Below are 23,415 nucleotides of genomic sequence, written 5' to 3' on the forward strand. Positions count from 1 at the left end.
CTGAACCTTCCCTAATTTGGTTCACCCTCCCTTGACTCTGGAAGTCCCAAGCAACTATTGCTTTTGATCACCAAGTTATTACATGAACCTCCATCTTCTGTCTTTTTCTTTGAGTCTTATGTTTTTTATGTGCCTGCCCATGTACGTACAGATTGCACATTCTGCTGCTAGTCTATAGCCAGCTCGTTTTATAACTAAAATGATCAAAACAGAGGAAGAGAACCTTGGAGTCTTCCCTTCATGACGGAAGGCAGCAACTGCTGTAGAAGGTTGCGAGTTGCCTTGAGACTTAAGGAGAGACATGGTAATACTGGGTGAGGACATAGCAGTAGAGGGAACAACAGCTGGAAAGAGTGACAAGCCAGCCTGTTGGGATGGGAAATCCCTGCTGCATGTGCCCAACACAGCACGTTCATTCTGAAGCCTTAATACCCGAAAGAGATTGAAACACTGCTCTTTCGGAGAACCCGCCCAAAATGCATCCATTGGTCAGTCTTGTCTATCTATGCTATGCCTTGTCTCTCCCTCTTTCTGTGATCTTCTCTCCCTTTCTTTATTGCTCACCTTATGTTCTTTTAGGAGAACATTTTGGGAGAAAGACAGCATGGGAACAGTTGGAGTTCTGTAGAAAACCATGTTCAATCTTTATTTCCCAATCTCTCCCTCAGCCCTGACTAGTTCATTTGACAGGTTGGGAAATAATTGGGGGAAAAAAATCTTGTAGCAAAAACTATTCCCTTTATCCTTTAACTCAGTTCTCTTGCTTCTTGCTCTCCTTTCCTAAGCACCAACAGCAGAAAGCATGGTCTAGCATGAGCTAAAATCTGTCTCGAGGCGGACTTTGTTCTTTGTCATTAACAGACTGGAGGATGAGTCTACCGTTATAGTGTGTGTGAGGAACCGACTCATCTCCCGACTAATGTATACAACTTGCTGGCACCTTAGGCAGGTGCCTTCCCATTGTCTATAGGATGCAGGGCTGTCTAGATGCCATGCAGTTTCCCAGCCCAGAGGCCTTTCTTTCCTCTCTATGAGGTGGAAACAGGCACTTAGAAGCTGAGAAAAAAAAAAAGTATGGACTCCTCACTTGGGTTCACAAGGTAACTAAAAGCAAAATGAAAACCCAACATTTTCCACCTTCATTCAGTAGAAAGCACAAGGGTAAACCATCGTCCTTATTCTTTCTTTCAGTCACCTTGGGACCCTGCAGAAGCCGAGCCTTACAGACCAGATCCCCAGGGCTACTACAAGAGCACTTATTACCACAATGGAGACACACCACACCTGGTGTAGAATTACTATCTCCTGAGAATCAGGCTGACTCCCTTAAGCCTATGAAAACAACAAAGACTTCTTGGCCCACCTCACAGAGCCAAAATGGAGACAATGACCAAGCAAAGAACATATCTTGATTGACATAGCTAAATTACAACCTCTTGCCCATGCCCCACCCTTAGTTCTTCCTCTATTTATTTAATCACAAACCTCTTGATGTTTGGTTGTGAGTCTAACATTTAACTGCTGAGCCATCTCTCAGGGTCAATGTCCTGTTAGTATCTGACTGGACTCCTTATCTGTTTCTCTTCTGAATTCAGCCACATTGAAGAAGTCACCCTTCTCTGTTCTTCACCATCCCTGGTTTCCTTCACTGGCGCACTGGGGCAGAGTGGCGAGCCTAGGTCCTTAGAGGTTCCAGAGTCCAGGCTTTTGCCAAAAAAAAACTCCATTTCCAGGATGACCCAGTATAAGAAAGGCTACAAAACCTGCCTTGGCTTTTGCTGCAAGCATTCATTGTTCACTTGTTCTTTCTAGTTTGTGGGCTGAGATGCTGACCTCACACGTTAGGCAAGCACCTTACAGGGAGCTATGTGCCCAGCTGGGTTTTAAATTGTGCTGCTTTCCTCCCCGTGGAATCTCAGGGAAAGTGGATAACTTAAGTTCCGTGTACTCTCCCTGACTTTGGTAGGTGTTCTCATAGGCTCAGCAGTAGATGCCCAATATAGGCCCATGTGATGAATGAGCCATTGGGTTGGCAGGAGTGTCTCCATTCAGTGCACTCCAGTTCCCAGGGAGTGTGCTCTTCTCTCCCACAGGCCTACCTCCACTACGAGGAGAAGGAATACTGTGACCGTTTTTCCCCACGCCATGTTATATTTTCATCAATCATTACTATACTAGGACAAAGCGGAGAGCTTGGCTCTCAGATTCGAGTCCCTGAGAGAACTATAGGCTGGTGCAGGGTACCCAGTTGACGGTATAGTTGTGGGATATGTCCACGTGGAAAGGAGCCCTTTCTCGACACCACAGCTAAGAGTACAGACATGACAATGTGTGATATATGTGTCCTCTAGATGCTTACGACACTTCCGGCCACTTTTCCTGAGCTTCTGCCTCTTTGGTCAGTTGGACACTTCTGCTTCTCCATTTCCTATCAAGTCTAGAGATTTTCTTCATTTTCAACTTGCCCACCATTTCCTTAAGATAATCTGTCCCACGGTGCTCTAAACCCAGATTGCAAGTGTTCCCACTAGGACTGCTGGTGCTCCCCCTTGAGCTCTTGCTGCTCCCACTAGGGCTCCTGGTGCTCCCCCTTGGGATCTTATAGTGAAAGACTTGTGTTAATCTTTTTCTAATCTCCAGTTGCTAGTATACCATATATGGTCTATAAAAGGCCTCTGGATACACACACGTTTGATGAAATGAAGGTTTTCATTAAACAGACAATCCTGTCTTGTAAGCATGATTTACAGACACCTGTGAGAGAAATGAGTCTCATCACCGAGGCCAGGTTGGGAAGGGCCTAGTATGCAAGGCCCAGGAGGCTGGGGTTTTGTGATTACTTACTGGTTTTGCTGTGGAAAGAACTGAAAGATATATATATATTTTTTAACAATCAGAGGGTGATTTCATGATGAAGGCTGATTTAGAAAGCCCATTTCGATGGTTGTATAGAAGAGAGATGGCTGCAGCAATACATTTGTTGCATGTCTGCGTTTTTGTTTGGTTTCAAAATCGACAACGGAAACTTTCACCGCGAATAAAAGGTTTTGGAACTCACGTCCAGGTGCCACTGTCTTCACTCTACCGCTCACTGGTGGGGGTAAATGCACCTTACCCACCCGCCATAGGCTAGTGCAGGGTAGAGTTTCAGAAGACAGTGTGTCCCCATGAGACCAGTACACAGCCGCCTGCTCTATTATTTGTCATTTCCATAAAGAACGGAACGGAGTCAGGAGGAGCATCCAGACCCTTAATGGTGACCATGCAAGGGAAGGTACTCCCGTTTCTCTCTGCTAGCATCCTTCTGGAAAAGAGGATGCTCTGGACTTCAACAGTCTTCAAAGTGACATCAAAATCGCATGATTTTATAGCCAGATAAGATATGAAAAACTCAGTTTGAAGAAGATTGTGGGCTTGCATCCACCTTGTGAGTGGCTGGTAGTGATTTTCACACCTTCACGTACCCTTTGGCCAAAAAACTTAGGATTTTCCCATCCAAACGACTCGTTCATCAGAGTCTTGTGAAGAACACTTCAAATTACTAACGTCTGGGTGCGGAATAGAGATAATGATTTATTTTATTTATTTGTTCTGGGATCTGACCCAGACACTGGCATTTTTAGAAGCTCCCCAAGTGATTTTGATATCTAACCAGGTTTGAAAAATCATTAAAATAATATACATGAATATACAGATAGCTAGCTACACAGCAGACATGGGAGAGTTTCACACGGTCTGTTCCTATCAGTCCATCCACTGTGAGCACTCTGTTGCTTAGGGGGCTCTCAGCTGGAAGACAGGTTTTGATAAAAGGTGGAATAAGAAATGCATTGTTCTTTTCATTCATAGAAACTGTAGACATGAGGGTCTTCCGAGTTAGTTTATTAGTTTAGCAATTGTATAAAGCCAACAAAGTCTGGAAGACTTTGCATGTCTTTGATATATATGTATATATATATATGATATATATCTCTACATATATACTATATATATGTATATATGGAGAGAGCAAATATGTATGTGTATTAGGAAAAGATAACTTATTTGCAAAGATATTCATTAAAACAAAGAGAACTTGTCTATTTTTCCCTTTTTGCTGATAGTTTAGAATAAGTTTGCGTGAACGCACGCGCGCGCGCGCGCGCGCGCGCGTGTGTGTGTGTGTGTGTGTGTGTGTGTGTGTGTGTGTGAAGAGAGGGGGAGGGAGAAAGAGGAATAAAGAGAGGGGAGAGAAAGAATATGACAGAGCTTGTCCCTAAAATTCTAATTCCTTGCTGGCTACATAAACTAAGAATCCCAGAAATGTCTCTGCAGGAGGGTAAAGAGGGAGAGGAGGAGGAAAAAGATATCTTCTTTCTGGGGAGATCTTACAAAATGCAGGAAATTGCATTTTTAAAAGTGGGAAGGCGGGAGACACCTCAGGAAATTTGGCAAAGGGGCGTGGCTCTTCTGACACCCTCAACTGGCGTGCTGAGAGGATTAAGCTGCTAATTACTTTGTATTTTCTCAAGTTCTCATTAGCATAATCACCTCATTGTCTTCAAAGCTACCTGCTGTCCTTCAGCTGCCTTGAATCAGGGAAGAAAAGACAAAGGGGAACTGGGAACTCTAAATCATAGCCCTTCCAGACTGGGAGATGGATGAGGCCTGCACAGCGCTTCCTCCTTTGTGAAGAAACCCCTCAGAGTAACCACTTTCTTATTTTTAAGACAGTCTGGATGGCCATCCATCCTGGGACTTACTTTGTAGGCCTATATTGAATTGCAGTGATCCTCCTGCCTCTCCCGGGTTGGGATTACAGGTTACAGAAGTGAGCCAGTGCTCAACTCACAAAGTCTTTTTCTCCCTTTTGGTACCCTCACATATTCAGAGCCCGCACATCTCCAGTTGACAGAGATGCTCTGGCAACCAGTTGGCATTGAACTTGAGCACTGCTCTGTCCTCTCCCTTGTTACCACATCGAATCTTCGGGAAATTTATTTTTGGTGGACAGAAAATTCATCCCTTTCTTGAGACCAATTAACTAAGAAAAGTCAGATTTCTCCAGAATGTCTGTGTTCCTTTTATAAAGCAAACTTAGAGTAAGAACCTTTTATTCTCAGTAAAAGTTTCCGTTGTCAATTTTGCAACAAAACAAAAACTCAGACATGCATCAAATGTATTGCTGCAGTAATCTATCTTCTATACAAGCAAACAAACACTTTCCAAATAAGAAATCAATATTCTCACCTCCAGAGACCCTATGGCAGTTCAAGGTGTAAATCCGGCAGGATGTCCAGAGCCTTACATGGGTGCAATTTGACATATCAGGTTAGCTTCTTGCAGACTTACTGTCTCCATCCTCTTTGCTTGTGTTCCACTGACCCAAAGCAAACTCAGCCCGTTGGTTTTCTTTTCTAGTGCTTGATATAGAATGTTTATTACAGCGGCCAAGCAAGTGAGAGGGTTTAGTGACTGTCTCACTTCTCAGTGGCAGGCTGGCGTGTAACCCTAAACACCGTGACCGTTCTACCTCTATGGCTTTTGCATGAAGTACTGGAGAGGGAACATCCTTCCAGATCCATAGACCCTTTTCAACCTGATCCAGAAGGTGTGGGCTTGTGCCCTGGGCATGAGCATATGTGAATGAGCCCGGATTTGTGAACTGACTATTCTTTATACCTCCATAGCTGTCAGAGCCCCACTGAATTTAATGCCTATACATTGAAAATGGGAATACTAAATCTTACTCCTAAGAAACTGTTGAGGATTAACTGAACAGGGATCCAAAGCCCCAGGAAATAATGTATACATATGACGGCACTGTATTTTATATTTCCCTTCACTACCCAAACCAAGAATAAAGAGTCTGAATGTGTTCCAGAGATTAATCACTCTATAATCAATATCTAATTTTAAAAAGAATTTATATCAAAAGACAGGGGCTAGAAATATGCCATTTTCTTTTGTGTCTGACTCTAGTTGACTCAAGGCCTCAATGTCTAGGACGAAGGGACCCTCTCCCTTTGTCTGCTCCATGACTCCGCTTTGAGTTAGACTGATATTACTAGAGGTTCATTCCTTGTTGTTGACGGTATTGAAACTATGTGACAAAGACTGAAACGCTGACAGAGATTTAAGTGTTTAACGTGTTCTATATGCAGAAAGAGTAAACATCAAATATAGATCCAAGTGAAGTAGCTTAAGGAGCATTGTTTATCATGCCATATTTTATTGCTAATCTCACATATATTGCTCATCCAACAGGGAAAAGGCCCCACACATCCATAAATGGCCTACAAACCAAGCTCTGGAATGAGTAATATTTAAGCCCGGCATTCATAAAGTAAGGAATAGAATTACCGAGCTGACAGAGACCATAGAACTGTCAGAGAAACAAATGCCAAACCGCCTCTGCTCAAAAATGAGATAGCTTAAATTGAGAGAGGTGGAGCAGCCTGCTCAGTCAAGCGTTAAGAGTCAGTCAGACCCATAGCTCTTCAGCCACGATTGGAGGGCCGTCTGGAAAGCGTGTTCCTTGCCACTCTCTAAGGCGAATGGGAAGTTGGGCCCTCTCAGATGTCAGAGAGGTAAGTCCCTCTGGTGCCTGAACAGTATTTAGGCCACCATGTCACTGTCTGACTTGAGAGATGCTCTCTCTCTCTTGCTCTTCTGAGCCTGAGTCAGCATTTCCAGCGTTCTGTTAGGTTCCAACGCTGCTATTTCCTAGAGTACTCCAAGTCAATGAACTGCTGGGAGAGGAGTGTGGGCGTTCTGTCTTGGGTACTTGGTCGTGTTTGTGCCTTTACTCTGTAGCTTAAAAACGGATTCTCTGAAAATCCTCAAATTCCTCTGCTGTCCTGCTCCCCAGTACGACCTGAGCATCTTCCTCGAGGAATCACAGAAGTGGTTTCAGGGTACCATAAATCCCCTGAAGAGGAAAGTGAAGCTTGCTTTTGTTAGGCACAGCCTGAATTAAACCATCAAGGATGCTCATGAAAAGAACAGCCAGGAACACTTATGAAAAGAGGAGAAAAAAGATGCCCTTTCTGAAAGAAAGAAAAACCCAATGGACCTAGGGAAATTGCTGTCCATAATATAAGAAGTAGCAAGGTCATAAAAACGTGCAGTCAGAAAAGTAATGCAGCGCGAGCATTAGGCCAACGACACATTTTTCTTATGTCTCTCCATCAGTTTGCCCAAAAGCAGCCGCAAACTGATGCTTGCAGGTCCTTTTCAGAAACACAATGCCTTCCTGGCTCACTCTCAGTGCTGGACGGGGCTTTCAGAATGCCACGTGCAGCGGCAGAATGGCTGTCTACAAAGATGAATAAACACGCTTGTCACCAACTTAGGTTGAAAGAATTCCTGAAACAACTCCAAAACCAAAATAAAGGTGGGGGGGGGTATTTTTTTTTTTTTTTGAGACAGAGTCTTACTTTGCCTAGGCTAGCCTTGACCTTAAAGATCGTCTTAAACTCTGATCCTCCTGCTTAAACCTCCCAAGCACCAATGTTGCAGGCATGTAGCCACACTCCGCGTATCATTTCTGAGAATGGACACTAAACTACCTGCACACTAGGCAAGCACTTGACCGACTGAGACACACACAGCCTTAGCCCCAATTTCCACGATGATTCCCCATCTCTCTGAATGGTTACACACGATGCAGGAAGTGAAAAGGGGCTCAGACCACTGAACGGACATTCGGGTCCAGATGACCCTAACCCCTGGCTAAAGGATATCATGAAAAGGGTGAGACCCTAGATGGGATATGACAGTGTCTGCTGCTCTGCGTAAGATGCTACTGAGGTCTTCTGACAAAGGTCTTGGAAAAGCTGCAGGTAGGCTTTGGCTGGGAGCAGCTGCTGAGCCCCAACAGGTAGAGGTTGGGTACAACCTTCACTACATCAGAGACGGCTTTGTGCCCATCCATAAGGGCCAGCGAGTTACCTGCTAAGAGAAATGCCACAGAATCCCACTTTTACCCTTATACTTTCATATTTGGGGAATTCATCTCTTATTATACAATGTGTGGAGGCCTTCCATGCACGAACAGCAAGAACGGCTGACCAGTTATGATTCTGACCTAAAAGTATATTTACATTTTCATGTGATAATAAATCATGAATTCTTTGTGTGATATTTCTGTGTGTTGTATGTATGTATGTATGTGTGTGCATGTTTGTATGTTGGTGCATGCATGCCATGGTGCATGTGTACAGATCAGAGGATAACCATGTGAATAGATGATCCATCTTCCACCATGCTAGAGACAGGGTCTCTTGTTCAGCTCAGCTTATACTAGACTAGCAGGCCTATTTGGGGGACTCTCCTGTCTCTGTCTCCCATCTGTTAGGAGTACCGGTGTTACGAAGTGCTGCTACTGTACCAAGTTCAAGGTGCTGGAGGTTCAAACTCTGGTCCTGATGATTGCACACCAAGCACTGTACCCACCTAGCCATTCCTCAGCCCAAAGAGTATAAATTCTAAAATGCTCTTCGAACTAGATCAAGGCACAAGATCACCATTTGGCTGTGGATGCAGGGCCATCAGCCATGTGATTTTCTGAACTGCTGGTCTAATTTCAGGCTCCCGCCTTTAACAACAGTCTTCCAGGGAGAAAAGAGAAATATAATGTAAAAAGGTAACAAATATTTCTGATAAGAATGTTACTAGACTTTGAAATAACTATAGCATGACTAACATAAAACAAATGACGTCTAAACCTCTTAAATGTCAAAAGGCAAGGTGTAATGACTTGGATATTTTATTTTGACTTTACATGCGGTGTTAAAAACCCAAAGTACATATTATTTACACATCCACAATACAAGTTTACAAGATATCTATACATGTTAAAGTACTCTATAAAAGAGTATAGAGCCACTTCACTTTAGGGTTATTTTTTTTATGCCGTACCATTAAAAAAGATACAATCTGTGTTTACCTTTGCACAAATGGATAAAGCATTTAAAAATTAAATTAACAGAATAGAGACTAAACTCCATGTTAGAAATTTCAACATAAATACTGATAGAACTCACAGTACACTCTAAGGCAGCACAATGTTACAAAATGTTAGCGGGGTCACACAGAGTTACCACGCTGGGATTAATATTTTAAGGTAAATGCAAACACACCGTTGGTGGCAGACTGTGTAGTGCTTATTGTTGGTTGGTTTAATTGATTAAACTGTAATATTTTAGTTGCAAAGCTGAAGTCGTTTGAGAACAGGTGTTTCAGCTTTTAAGGGATCATTGGTTTTTTCTTTCTCTAGAAAAGAATGTTCTTGAAGGAAAAGACCAACTCCATCAGTATTCTACATTCTGTCTAAAAATGATCTGGTGTTCTGCACCCGTTCCTCCCCCCAAGTAATGCATGCCACTGTCACTGTCCCGAGATAGCGGCTGAACTCTACCTGACTGGGTCAGGAGCCTTCCTCAGCTGTGGTAATTTCTGACTAGGTTGGATAAGACTGGGTGATGTACATTGGGTTAACCAAAGTCGTCAGTAGGCTGCACACCAGTGGGCTCTGTCAAGCTACGTAGAGATGACTTTAGACATGGTTTCCGCAGGTGCCACATTCCCTGGGAACCCTCATCTGCCTTCACATTTCCAGAAGAGCAGGGGTGGAATGTTTGTCATGGCAGGGGCGGGTGCTGCTTCAGATTCTGGTGCGTGGGGGAGGGGGCGGGGGCGGGGGCGGGGGCGGGGGCGGGGGCGGGGAGAGTTCAACAACAAATTGCTTTCTGACTTTGTAATAAGTCGTCGGGCGCTGGCTGAAAAACATTTACAACTGGCACACGGGAAATGATGCGCTAATAGCGGAAACACGCAACGTACTGCAGAACTCCTACCACTCTCGTGAATAAGGCACAAAATGTACAGATCCGGGTAAACTCACATGTGGTATTTACAGTTTACTGTCACTGCCTGCATGACTCAGGAGACCATCCTCAGAACACAGCACAGAGGACAGGGCGGCACCACTGTGGGCTTTCACACCCTCCCTGGTGAGCCGACTGCAATTCCTTTTCTGTCTCTTTCTTTCGTCCTCTGTTTCGGTTTTCTCTTTCTGTCTTGGGGGAAGGAAGAGTGAACAGAAGAAAAAATTTTTTTTTTACTATGTGGAAAATAAAATAACACAATCAAAAGAAACACTTATGAGTGTGTCCAGGGTTAGGTAGCTTTGATTCACAGTGGACGGGTAAACGTTACTACTGAATACTGGTAGATACATCAAAGGTACATCTTAATAACTCTAGCCTCTTAAGCTGGCAAGGCTCGAAGAGAAGTTTTGATGATAGCAGCACAACATTATTTAGAACTCTTACATGTTCTGACATTGGGTACCACATAGGTTAAGTTAATCACTTGACAGTCAAAGGAGCCTCTACCTCCTTTCTCGGAGCTGAACACAATGGATTGGTGTGGGAGGAAGTTAGCTGTCTTCAGTCATGCTTAGTGTAAACAACTCCATAGTACAAAAAGACGCAATGGGCACCTAAATAAATCTTAATGGGCACAGAGCTCGCTCTCTCTCTCTCTCTCTCTCTCACACACACACACACACACACACACCTCTCATACAGGTTTGTTCGTGGCATCAAATAAAAAAAAAAACAGTGCCACACATGAAAAAAAAATGCTACAGTTTGGGTCAAAGATTGATTTTTTTTTTTTTAGCAAACTGCTTGGTAATCTACAAGCTCATTTTGTTTTGAGACATTCCCATCTTTTCATTTTGACATTTGTGCAAGAGGCAAGGTGAATGCATACATATTAAAATGTTCACATTTAATGGGAAGACCACACATAATGGCAGTCTACATTGAACCCATTTTCAAGTATTTGTTCAGTCTTCTGAGTACTGTATCAGCTCTTTCTACTGGCGAAGGGAGCCCTTCCAGGCTACACACCCCTTCAGCTTCAAACAAGAGAAATGGAATGACCAGTACCTCCCTCGGCTTCAGGCAAGTACACAGAAGCCAGGATGCAGTAGCTACATGTGGCAAGTTCTGATGTTACCAAAGTTACAGAGTTTCTTTGGCTACTTGTTTCTCTTAAAATACAAGCAGGTATCTTGTCTTAAGGTGCCCTCACAGGGACCTCAACAACAGGGACAGGACAAAGCCACACTGGAATAGCACACTGGAGGCCTAGTAAGTGTATTTGTTCAGTGGTCTGACCGATGTGGTTTGAGGAACAAAGGAAGGCTTTGGCGGCACATCAGGTTTTAAGGATGGTGTCCTCTTTAGTCCCGTCCTGGGTAGGGTACCATTACTGCTGTAGCTGCTCTGTCTGGAGAGGGAAGACTGCAGATGGACACTCACGGGTGTCCCCTGAATGTAGTCCACCTTCGCCCCCGTGGGAGTAGGCATATACCCTCCACGGTTCATACTCGCCTGTCTGGATAACAAAACACCATTTGGTGAGTTTAAGTTTTTAGGCACAGCTGATATGGAGTGCCTCTGGGAGGAATTTTTATGATAACCCCTTTGTCTTTCCAGAGATGTCATTGGGACCCCGGGAGTGGTAGGGACATCGACTCTCTTGGTTGGACTATTTCTGGGGAGTGTTGAGGGAGGGGAGTACAGAGATGCCTCCCGGTTAGGGACCTTGGGTGGGACCTCAGACATAGGTCCTACGGGGTCCAGCATGAGGGTTTGATGCGCCATATGGATTTCTCCCATGATGGCTTTGGGGTTACTGTTTGGGTCATTCAGATGCTTCAGGAGGTCGTTAAGGGTGTTTCTGGAATCCACAGAACGCCGGTGCTCCCTCTTACTGGACTTTGTAAGAGGGTGGTCGATATTCTGAAGCTTCTTTTCGGCTTTGTGAGCATTAGAGTTTGAAAATGACGTGTTGTAGTCGTGGGTGGCGTTTGGAAGAACAATAGCGCTGGGGATGTGCCCATGACTTAACGGGGAGTGGGGTGGAGGACTGGAAGGAAAACACTGGGGGTGTTCTCTCCTCGAAGCACCGTGGCCATGGGCCTTGTCTGAGTGGCTCTTCATGGCCTGCAGGGTCTTCTGGTGGAGCACAGGCGTGGACTCGGGTGTGGGGAGAGCAGCCAGCTCTGGAGGCTGGCCTCGATGCTCCATGACCATGGATTTTGTATCCGCGGTGGGCGGCAGCTCCTTCCGACTGGTCAGCAGGTTGCTATAGAGTTTAGGAGAATCAATGTTCTGTTGGTATTCCTTGACGGGACTGTCAAAGAGGCCATTCAGCTTGGCAAAGCTTCCACTGGAGTCTGTGCATGACTGGGCCGATTCGGCGTCTTTATGGATCTTTCTGTTCTTGCGAACAAACATGTCACGGTAGCAGTATACAGCCACGCCTGCGATGAACGCACCCAGGACAAAAGCGGCAAACACACAGGTGATGAGGACGTTCATATGGACCATCTGGTTGGAGTCTCCAGATTGGACTTCCCACCGCACACCTGCAACAGATATGTGACGACTTTGAATGAGGTGCTTTCAAAACAATAATAAATATAAAAGTGCTTACCCTGAACCAATACTATCTTCAAATGCTCTATAGGCCTAGCTTATAGGATCAACAGATCCCCACATTTCCCATGTAGGTCCCCTCCCCCTTAAACCACACTACAAGCTCCAGAAACATATATGCTTGCTGCGAAAGTCAATGTAACTCTTATCTTCCATTTGGCATATTTTTTCCCCAATCTCCTTTAAGCAGTTGTTAGGAATTTTAAGAGTTTCTATCTAAAGAGAGGAGTTAGAGTATGCCAGAAAACATTTACCTTACGCTTCTCCCCTAATTTCTAAATCAGGACTAAAGAATTGCAGCTGGAGTTAAGGAAACGTCTGAATTAGCAAAAACACACGTCACGGTAGGTAAAAGAGCTATGCTAATACAGTTGTGTTAACCAGAACAAAAGCATAACTGGTCACAAACGAAAAGCAGGTCCTTGGTCAGGGTTAAGTACAATGTACTCTGGCGCATTCGTCTTCACGGATCTACTTTGAAATTTCATCTTGGGATGAAATATTCACGAAGTAGCTACTATGTAAGAAAGCCGGGCAGGGTGAGAAAATCATCTATGTATTAGTTTCAGAATATCGTTAAATTGTCTGGAAGGTATTTGAGGAATACTTAAATTAGACCTAGGGAGTGAAGAGTGAGTTAGTTGGTAACCATTGGAGATTTTAATGCAACCACAGACATCTAAGGATCGATTAAAGAAGGGTTAGATTGAGAGGGATTCAAGTCGATTCTGTGTTATCCATGCAACTACCCCAGAGTAACTGAGCCAGAGCAACTGGGACGGTTCTCTGGTGTTAAGAGAGTACTGCTAAGGCCTTTAATGTTAGTTGGTTTAAATCAGCTGTCAAAGTTATGGAATTTCATGGCATTGTGAAAGACCAGGAGAGGAAGGAGAAAAGAAATGGTATTACTGAAGAAATCAAAACAGAAATCATGAGTATAAAATTGTTTTCAATGAAAATATAAAAAAAAACCAAAAATCAACAGAAGTAAATCATAAATGACAAGGTAATGCCGTAAGAACTGATTGGAAACCTGATACCACCGCGTATGCACAAAGGGGGAGACGTCTGTTCCCCAGAGGATTAAATCTAATAAGCAAATTGATCAGGCAGCTTTTAAACTTCATCTAGTCTGGGCTGAGAGTAGTAATTATGGACAAGCACTATGTCATACTTTATGGCTTGAGGCATCTGAGTGACCTGTCACTCCACAAAGCCTTTCCACATCACATGTCCAGCTGAAGCTAAGCAAGGGGCAGAGAAAGCCTCCTAGATAGAATTTGGTAACAGGATATTTGTCATCTGAGGTTTTTTTTTGTTTTTCTTTTTTCTTTTTTTTTTTTGGAATACTGTGAGGGTGACCCTCAAAATTCTCTGATATTCAGCAGGCTCTCAGTGTCTCCAGGCCGAAACAAACGCAGATTAGAAATCCTGAGTGGCTGTCTCAGGAGCTACGTCTCGGGTAGGAATGCACTCAGACTGAACCACAGGACAGCCGAGTCACCGTGGCCAGAGAACCTAGAGGAAGCCACCCCTCTAGTTCTACGGAGCTTCACCTCTGAGAGCCGTGCGAGGAGTCAGGTTTCCATGCAGTTGGAGAGGAGGTGCCTGGCCAGGCCTTACCCTTTGGGATACCTGATATAGTATCAGTAAAATCAGAAGTGTATGGGTCATCTTGAACTACAAATTTCCGGGAGCTCGTCAGTTTAGGTCTCCAGGTATCAAGCACTTTAGATGTAATTTCTGGGCTACTTGCCACAGTGGCAACAGAAGATGAAGATACCTCCATGTCTGTGGTGGCAAACATAGACGTCCATTAACATGGCTAGCGTTGGAAGAGTTTTCTGATTGCTTTGTTGCACTTTAAAAGTCTGAGAAATCCTGCCCTAGAACTTGGTTAAAAGCACACCAGGGGGACTATTCCAAATCCTTTTCATGTAAGAGAAGCGTAAAAACTAAAAACTGACAAGGAAGACAGACTAGGCAGATTTCAAAAGTAAAGATATGAGAACATTCCTACTGAAGTCTCCTTGTGGAAACGTAGTATGAGCCCCAGCTCGGGATGATCCTACTTCCCTCCAGATCTTGGGGTTCATTTGATTTATCTGTAATATGTATTGCATGGAGGACTTTTGTGAATGGTTGGGGTCCTTTATCCTTCCCTGGAAAAGCTATAATGGAATTACAGAAAGTACCTGGTCAAGTCCAAGTAAACAGCTGATTTGGACCTGATAAACCAGTTCTGCCTATGAGGCCATTTTGCTTCTCCAGGGCCTCTTGTCCATTTGGAGATTTCTCACTGCACTGAGAGCCTCCATCCACAGTGCACACAAACCATGCTGTGCTCTCTGAAATGCCTGGGGAGTTTCTTCCAAAGAGTTAGCAGTAACTCAAACACAAGCAATGGCATTTACACACTAACTAGGGATGTTGAGATCCTAGAGATGGGTCATCCTTTTCTCCTCCCTTGAGGGATAAAACTGATGTGAACTCTAGAAGCAGTGTAGACCAAAGAGCAGCTGAACCTCTCTGGATCTATTACCAGCTTTAACCTCGTAGATTTCCTTGAATATACACGCATATGCTTTTAGACACGGTAGAGACTGACCCAAGAGTCACAGGTAGAGACTTCTAAGCAAACACAGACAGATGTGCACGGAGACCCCACTGTACATCGTCACACACCAAAGTTCAGCTTCATTCACCTGAAGCTTCTCTCACACCACTGAGATCACAACATTCAGAGATTTCTGGGATTGCCACAAAGCATTCAAAAAAGATCTTTAAAACTTAGAAATACACATTTTCGCAAAATGCGTATTGTTCATTCCTTGGTTTTATGAAAGGTGGGGAGAGAAAGGGGAAATTATGCAGTTCGGCCATCCATGGAACATAGATGGCCAGAGGGAGCATTCACAATGCAAGGGGTTGAGAGAGAAGGAAGCTGGGCGGCCGGCGTGCAGTTGAAATGCAGTACATGTCAGCCCACTTGACTTTCCTTAAGGATGTGCCTTGGTCAATGATGAATCATTAACATGCTACACATGGGTGAAGGGCCGAGTAAGAAAACATCTTTCAGGACCTTCAGAGGGTTTATGAGTCAAAGCGGAAAAATGAAGGGGCTGCCAAACTGCGCAAAAGGAGGAGGGGGGAGAGGGGCTGAAAATGCTGAACCGAAGGAAAGAAAAGATTGTTAATTCAAAAAAATTAAAAAAAACTAACCAGATGTTGGACCGCCAAATATTTGGTAATCTGGTGTAGTTGAAGTAGGCAAACTTTCTAAAGGGATTAAAGGAACAAGTAATCAGTGAGAAGCAACCGAAAGAAAGCAAAAAGTTTATGAATTCCAAGTCATAGGGAAAAGTCAAAAGAAAAGACTACAAATTAAAAGTCTACTGGTTAGACTACCTTTCTCTAGATTGCTCTTAACAGAAGTTCAAATGGGGAAGAAAAAGTAAAATTCAGAATCTTTTCTAATGGACCCCCATGACCAAACAGCTCAGCTTTTGCGAAGTTTACGTTAAATGCTAGGTGGTTTGTGTCCCGAGTCATTATAAAGGCTGGTTGTCAAATAATGTTGGCGTGCAACCGTAGTCAAAAGCAGCAGCTGGAGGGCAGGGAGGCGTCTGTCTTACCGTGGCAGTCCCCTAGGTGGGCCGTGTTGCCGTACTCCATGTCTTGTTCATATCCTCCAGCACTGTGGTTATGGAAAGCAAAGAAGTCTTCAGTTAACAGCCTTCATAGGGACACAAGGGACAGCCAGGACAGAGCCGAGAACACAGACTGGTTAGTGACAGTAAGCGGAGAGAACACACTGACGATTCAACAAACTTGCTGAAGGAACTACTTGTTAGTTTATCTAGAATGTCTGAGGGAGTGGAATGTTCTTCCCCAGAATCCATTGCCCTCAAGGGTTGCTGTGTCTAAATCCCGTTTCCCTTTCAAATTTTAGGTTTTCTTTTTTAAAACTTTCCCCATGCCAGAAAAAGATAGGAAGGAAACGAAAAGCAGTATATCTGGAAATCATTTTTTTTTCAGGTGTCGATACCCTCGGAGACGGTGGTTGGGTGGTCCAGGGTACTTACAGCATTCCTATGGTCACTCTCTCACAAACGCCCTGGCTTAGCCAGCCACAGTATGGGTCCCGTGAGGCAATGCAGGACCTGGAGAAAAACCAAACAAGCTGTGACGTGGATTTTCTCAGTCAGCACCGAAGATGCCACTGCAGGAGCCGGAATGCACATGGAAAACACAAGCTTACTTTTTACAGGCTCCGTAGCGCTCACAGCGGCTGAGGGGGATGCGCACGACGCAGCTGGAGAAGGCCACGTATAAAGCGTGGTGATCTTTGTCCAGCTGCAAGGAGACGACCTTCCTGTCCTCCTCGCTCTCGGCGCTGCACCTGTTTGGTGGGGACGATTTGAAGACACACATTGAAGTCACACCCGCGTCATCTATACACGAGGTATGTGTGATTTGGTGGCTAAGCAAGCCAAGGAGTTGTGGGATACAGCTCTACGCTTTTGCATAGCTGGTTCCATTTCAAGCTGAACAAAGGGCCTTTAAAAGGGTTGAATGGCGTTGCTGCTGCCGTAAAGAACGTGCTGGACTCTAGAGGAAGAGAAGGATGCTATTCTAATGTGAAGTCCTCCCATGCGAGAGGCCTCTGGGTGCCTGTCTCACATGCTCTATTCCTCTCCCTTACTTCTTACGTGTTTTAATTGTCCGAACAACCTCAGCTCCTTGGTTAGAACAAAACGCTAAACGCTTAAGTCCATCCTCTGTGCGCATGCTCACAACCAACTGTACCGCATGCGGCCTCCTGAAATAGATCTGCGAGGTAAGAGAGAGCTGCAAGGTTCTCATTTTTCACCGGTGAGAAAGAAGGGCTGACTTATTTTTAAGTTCATCAGCTGTTCACTCTCCGTGCCCCAGTGGGCTGACAAAACACAAACAAGCCTGAAAAGTATTTCAGGGGGAGATAAATAATAAAGGGAGAAATAAAACCCAAACAGAACCCGTAAAAAGCACCACTGATTTAGAAGTCTGAAAGGAAAGGGCCAGAGGAGATACACGCCAAGCCTTTTTGAGCAGAGCTGAAGAGATTTCTCCTCAAACGTACTTACTTGGCTTGGTTGTACGCCTCAATCTCTTCAAGCAACACACTGTCATTCAAAGAGAAAGGACTGGTCTTCGCCAATACTTTAAGCACCACACCAGCTTCCGAGCCAACAAAGATGACTGTGTAGTTCTGGTAGGGCCCTGCTGCACGGTCCACTTCGATGGCCGTCAACCTGTACCTAGCAGAGGAGAGAGGCAAGTCAGTGTGAGTGGGGGCGGGGGGCAGTGACAGAGCTGTGTGGTAGAAGTAGTTTACCCATGGTCTCACCTGACCCGTGTCTTTGTGAACCAGGGCTCATCAGCGATGGGTGGAACAGCAGAGTCCATCAAGGGATGGGATTTGATGAAAGACAGGGTCTCATCTGGGAAGTCGATGGAGGTTTTGTAAGCTTCCGCGAGACCATGTTTGGCACAACAGCCAGGCCTGAAATGAAAATAGCGATCTTCAATCATTCTCTCTCACATAATTGTATTTTAAGGTGTGAGCACACATTCCGTGGGAAAGCGGTCAAGAGAGGAATGAATGACAGCAAAGCCAGAGGAGTAATATAATTTCCCAGAATTCCACGGGCCCTTCACATCCACAGGCACAGGGTAGACAGACGGTTCCAAGGTTCACAGTGGTTTTGTTCAATACAAAAACCTTTCAACTCTTTTCCTTACCTTGGTTTCGGAACTTTGTCTTCGGGGACTGCCGTCCAAACAGAGTCAGGGGTTTTCTGTTCTTTGAATCGCCCTTTGAACACTTTCTCAATGTCGTCCATGCTGAAGGCACAGACGGCAGAGCCGGGAATGCTGAAAAATGAGAAAACCGTGAGGAAGAGGCTGGCAATGGGGGGCCATGCCAGGGTCTGAGGGAGCACAGAGCACTTCTGGGAGGAGCCGGACCCTGCTTGTTCCCACCTGTTGAGCTGCGTGGTGAAGACCCCAATCACGGTGGGGACACCATTGATTTGAATTATGTCTGTGATGGACTGCAGGACGTCGAAATAGAAAAAGGAATCTCCGGGGACAGAGCAGTTAAGCCGAGCCTTCAGGAAGGAAGTCCAGTGTTTCTCCAGGACCCGCTGGGAGCCACCCATGTCGTTCTTACAAATGCGAGCCACGCGGGAATACACAGCCTGCCGGGAGACAAAAGCCAAGCGAGCGATGGATGAGGTTGTGAGCATGGAAGAGGAGCACAGCAAAATGCTGCTACTTAGGGGAGGGACAAAAACAAAAACAAACAAACAAACTCGATGTCTGGCTCAAAGCTAGCTGCCCCTTGCTGCTTCTGCACAGGAAGCAAGCGGTGGAGAGTTTTCCCCACACTGCCAAACATGCTTCGCAGACATGAGCTAGCTGTCTTCCTGGCAGAATGAAAACCGTGTCTGAACTTCTGTCTCTAACTTTCTCTATTGCTTCTCATATTCAAATGTCAAGTCACAGAAGAGACGGCCACACGCAAGGAGTCCATGTACTTATACAGAAACACTCTAAATTCAACGGCGGGGGAGGGGGGTCCCCTTCTCCATTCTGCCTTTGACATGGGAAATGATGAGACCATCAATGGCTGTCTAAAGAGTGAAAAAGAAGCCCCCACGTTCCGTGGTGATAAAAATAAAAAATGTGAATGCTTCTGAAAGGCCGAGGAGGCAGCTGTTCCCACTCTTGGGCATTGGGAGGTGTTTCCCAGTTCCCAGCCGTCAGCTGCACCATCAGCAACCCGAGTCCCTTACTTGACCTCATATGCACTGAAGCAAGCTCTCTGACACAAGACAGGGGAGCACCCACCACTCTGCCAAGGTGGGTGCGATTCCCTGCAGTCCAAGCCCACTGCAGCACATCTAGCGTGTATACTTGCCTTGCCCAAGTTATTATGTTCCACGGCGATTTCTCGGAAGAAGAAATAGACATAGTTTCCATATTCGATGGCGTGAAGGAAGTGTGGTTCTGGAAGAAAAAATTAAAAACAAACCATTCTTAAGGAATGATTCAGTTAGTGTAAGACCCCAGCGGCCAGGTATGCTTGCTTCATTCCTGCCCTTGCAGCAATGATTCCTCGGAGTCCCAATATGGGTGTGTTCAAGCTTCAGGGGCCCGCGTCTTTAAAGTCAGCTAATGGACTGTAAAACACGGCCTATGGGGAAGTGAACTACAGCAAAGGTCTTTGTTTCAACAGATTTGTTCATTAACCTATTTAACTAGGGAAGGAAACCCCATATTGAGATTTAAAAAAAAAAAAAACCCTGATTTTCAGACTTGGAAGAACAACATGACTCTAGAAGTCTGAACTCATTGGTTCTCACTACTAACGTTCCAAGATGGGTGGACGGGCCAGGGAGGGTAGGTAGTATTGTGTGCATTTGGAGTGAGACAAACTGATGCCCGAAGACAAGGCCTCTCTTTAGCTGTTGGAGTTTGCTTCGGCTACCTGCATACAGGCATGGATGAACATCCCCCTCCTTCATGCGTTGACTGGTCTGATCATTCTGATCATTCATAAGCAAAACACCATACGCTTATTCTAGATGAGCAATCCAAAGTCCTGCCCTTAAATTCCTGGTGGCCTTGACCATCTGACCATCCCCAGCAACCCAATGGCATTGCTCCTCATGGGTACCTTTGATCCATTTGGAATCATATTTTATTGTGCGAAGGGCAGATCCATCCCCCATGCTTCTGTAAATGACAGCATCACTGGCCAGGAAGTCAGCCACTGTGGCAGAATACAGCTTCCCATCTGAAACCAAAGTTATAATTTGGCAAAGTAACCATAATTACCTGCGGTATGTCAGCATGGTTACCTTCTGCACTGTTTCACCTGTCACCATTATCCATGCAATACGCTACACCTGGGCTCACCCTCACCCTCTAATTGGCTGTCCTATGATATTACCTAATTTTACAGATGAAGGACCTATGCACCAAAAATTAAGCAATGTATTCAGGGTCAGCAGCTTAGTTAATGACAGAGCCACGTGCAAGAAGGCTTATATCCCAGTCACTGAAATACTCTTTTTTTTTTTTTTTTTTACGTATTCTTCCTGACAATTTGCTCAACTGGCTTTAGCCTCTGAAATGCTTATGTCAAAGTATCCATCCAAAGTCTGAGCCTTTTCCTCCCTTTAAATTCTTCTGTACCTTCAATGTCATTAATCATTGATATTCAGTACACCACAGCTTCTTACCAGCAAAAAGGGCAACATTGGTTTGTCTGGCATCAAATGGGCATCGTGCCAGGCCGCTAATTTCTTCCCCATCATACTCTAAGGTATTCAACTGCAAGAGGAAAAAAAAAATAGCTGGTGTCACATCTGTTCGATGCACTTATTTGAAGGAAATATTGCTTTATTTATACTGAAATTCTATTTGAGGGATTCTGGTTTGCACTCTCTTATAACATGAGAGATAAAACAAATCACTGGGTTACACACGAAAGGTTCAACTCTAAAAGCAAACCAGTGAAGGCTAATACAGTTGAAGGGGAAAAAAAGATTCATCATCTAAAACATACTTACCCTATAGTATCTACACATTGGGTTGAAAGCATTGGTACCACAGACAAAAACCATCTCATCGTTTCTTGGAACAAAGACTTTGATAAAGTTGTGGCACTCATCCTAAGGGAAGAATAAGCACATGGCTGTAAGACATCTCCCGTGCTGATGTTAGGATGGCAAGCCCACAAAGAGGGGGACGTAGCAGGCACCCAGCCGCCGCACTCACTTTATGCTTGCCTTTCATAGCACAGTTTTCTCGATCCTGTTGTCTGGACCGCCACGTCAGCTTCTAGATTAACCAAGTAAAATCAAAGTTCAGTTTTAAAAGGCTGTGCTTTTGGAGGGGGCGTGACTGAAGCTCAGAGGGTGTGTGAATACATTTGCCCTCTGTAGCTGGCGGCTCACCTTGCTTGGTATGACCTCTGTTTTGGGGATTTCATTTAAGTTCACTGTATAGACTTGATCTCTGTTGGAAACAAGGCAGTAAGTCACACCACGTGAATGCGTAGAGGCTAAGCTTATTTCATCTTTACAGAGCTGCCATTACTGCTCTTTGAAGATCACCAGGCTTTTCCGTGACTTCAACGAAGTCAACAAAGAGCACTGTTTCATTAGTGAGCTGCTTTTGTGAAATCACTGCAGTCAAGGACCAAAGGAGGCCCTTGCCTCCAAGCTTGTGCAAACCGACAGGGCTTTAGCGTGGCCCTATTTCTGATATTTGCTTGAATAATTCTAAGTTAGAAAAGAATAAAGGATGAATTTTCCCCTGCTGCTTTAGGACAAAAGAATGATGTGTGATTTCTGGATGTGTCACAGAGGGCTGGAGCTCTGTATTCTGTGCCTGGTACCCAGCATGCTCTTCATGGACAGTATTTTTGGTTACTTGCAATTCTTGATCACAATCACATATTAGTTTTTCATGAACTAGACACATTAATGCAAGCACCACAAGAGAAAAGAATTTTAATCTAATAAACCAACGAAAGGAAAATTACCTGCCAGCAATATAAAGTGTGTCTCGAATTTTCAACATCAGCTGAAAGTCCAGCCTATGCTGCGATTCGTTGCCTGAAGGGCGTCCTCTAAAAACCGGATATTGCCTAGAATCTGCAAGTAAAAATGGGCTAAACCATCAGTCAGGATTACAGAGTTGAAGAATCAATAGACAGCATTGATTAGCTGTATATAGTACTTGTAGAAAGGGTTTTAACTAAATTCCTCTCTTAAGGTCTTGAATATAAATTAGTAAAAGATGGAGAATGTCAGTAAATGGTCTTTTTCTTTTTTACTGAAAACACACAATTTCTACATATGGGCTGCCGCAGGACAGCACCCAACAGAACTGGCTCCGTTTCTGCACGGTCGAGGAAAAAAATGCAGATGATTTATTGTGCAAATCACTGGAAAGACATATTAAAATCTGTCTCTGATGCTGAAAATGGATATACACAGAAGAAGACAAACTTAAGGTTTCCTTTGTAAATGATGAGATGGTTTTGGGCGACTTACAGTGATAATCGACAGTGTTAAGGGGCTCGTCGTCTTCAGGGAAGCTGACTGCCCGTAACCTGGAGGCCAGAAGGAACAGCACGCAGAACCACAGCAGGAAGAACCTCATGGTTGGCCAAGAAGAAATCTGAGGGCCCCTCCTCAGAAATCCCACCTAGCTACCTGGAAGACAAAAGCATTGTGGAAGACCTTTATGCAGTGGGGAAATTACCTTCTCTGTAGACGATGCTATTTTTTGCCCACCTCTTTCCATAGCTCCCTGCCTACTAAGATACCTGGCAGCGGCAGACAGGTATCTGCTAAAACAGACAGAAGGCAGTGCCCGGCTAGCACCTGGTGAACATATTGATGCTTTAGGTTCACTTGCCAGGATTTTGGAGGCAACTCTGTGTCATAGTGGCAAAAGCACCAGATCCACAAACAGAAGTGTTGGCTGCTGACTTGGCAAGGAAGCGGGTAAAGTACGGATCAGAATTTTAATTAAACTCCAATCTGTATCCCTTACCCGAGTTCTGAAACACAGAGGTACAACCCATCTCTTCCTCCCAGGAAAGGCCCAAGCTGCCTTGAAAAGCCAGAGCTGATGACCTTGCCCTCAACCACTGGCTTTTTGGGTAACTGCTGTGGAGTGGACAGCAGCGCCCCAGCCACAGTTCTGCATTCTCAAACAGGTGTTTTGAAGACAGGCTTGCAAAGAGAAACCAGTGACCTTGCATTAGGGTGAAAGGGATTGAAAAGAAATCAGACAATTTTGTGAAAACCAATTGGTAAAACAGGAGGTGACTGGCTGGTACCCAGCCTCTAGG

At 44.7% G+C, this 23,415-nt stretch overlaps 1 protein-coding gene across 9 annotated transcripts in view; it reads right to left on the bottom strand.

The window, feature by feature from the left end:
* Positions 1 to 8,733: 8,733 nt before the first annotated feature.
* Positions 8,734 to 23,415, bottom strand: part of Sema6d (semaphorin 6D) — a 574,281-nt gene continuing 559,599 nt past the window's right edge. For 4 of the 9 annotated variants that reach the window (XM_085696406.2, XM_085696407.2, XM_048459681.3 and 1 more), the window contains 18 exons: positions 22,610 to 22,771; positions 22,096 to 22,207; positions 21,506 to 21,566; positions 21,327 to 21,389; positions 21,119 to 21,220; positions 20,789 to 20,879; positions 20,221 to 20,340; positions 19,462 to 19,550; positions 18,522 to 18,739; positions 18,282 to 18,413; positions 17,887 to 18,042; positions 17,624 to 17,797; positions 16,759 to 16,899; positions 16,583 to 16,660; positions 16,133 to 16,194; positions 15,720 to 15,776; positions 14,121 to 14,288; positions 8,734 to 12,427 (listed from right to left, as the gene is read on the bottom strand). In XM_085696406.2, the coding sequence (XP_085552532.1) occupies positions 11,142 to 12,427; positions 14,121 to 14,288; positions 15,720 to 15,776; positions 16,133 to 16,194; positions 16,583 to 16,660; positions 16,759 to 16,899; positions 17,624 to 17,797; positions 17,887 to 18,042; positions 18,282 to 18,413; positions 18,522 to 18,739; positions 19,462 to 19,550; positions 20,221 to 20,340; positions 20,789 to 20,879; positions 21,119 to 21,220; positions 21,327 to 21,389; positions 21,506 to 21,566; positions 22,096 to 22,207; positions 22,610 to 22,718 (3,219 nt within the window). In that variant the 5' untranslated portion in view covers positions 22,719 to 22,771 and the 3' untranslated portion in view covers positions 8,734 to 11,141. The remainder of the gene's footprint in view (positions 12,428 to 14,120; positions 14,289 to 15,719; positions 15,777 to 16,132; positions 16,195 to 16,582; positions 16,661 to 16,758; positions 16,900 to 17,623; positions 17,798 to 17,886; positions 18,043 to 18,281; positions 18,414 to 18,521; positions 18,740 to 19,461; positions 19,551 to 20,220; positions 20,341 to 20,788; positions 20,880 to 21,118; positions 21,221 to 21,326; positions 21,390 to 21,505; positions 21,567 to 22,095; positions 22,208 to 22,609; positions 22,772 to 23,415) is intronic. The other 5 variants (XM_048459682.3, XM_085696409.2, XM_048459683.3 and 2 more) reach the window with 5 other exon arrangements.

Source organism: Myodes glareolus, chromosome 10, assembly GCF_982192425.1.
Source record: "Myodes glareolus chromosome 10, mMyoGla1.1, whole genome shotgun sequence".
NCBI classification, from domain to species: domain Eukaryota; kingdom Metazoa; phylum Chordata; class Mammalia; order Rodentia; family Cricetidae; genus Myodes; species Myodes glareolus.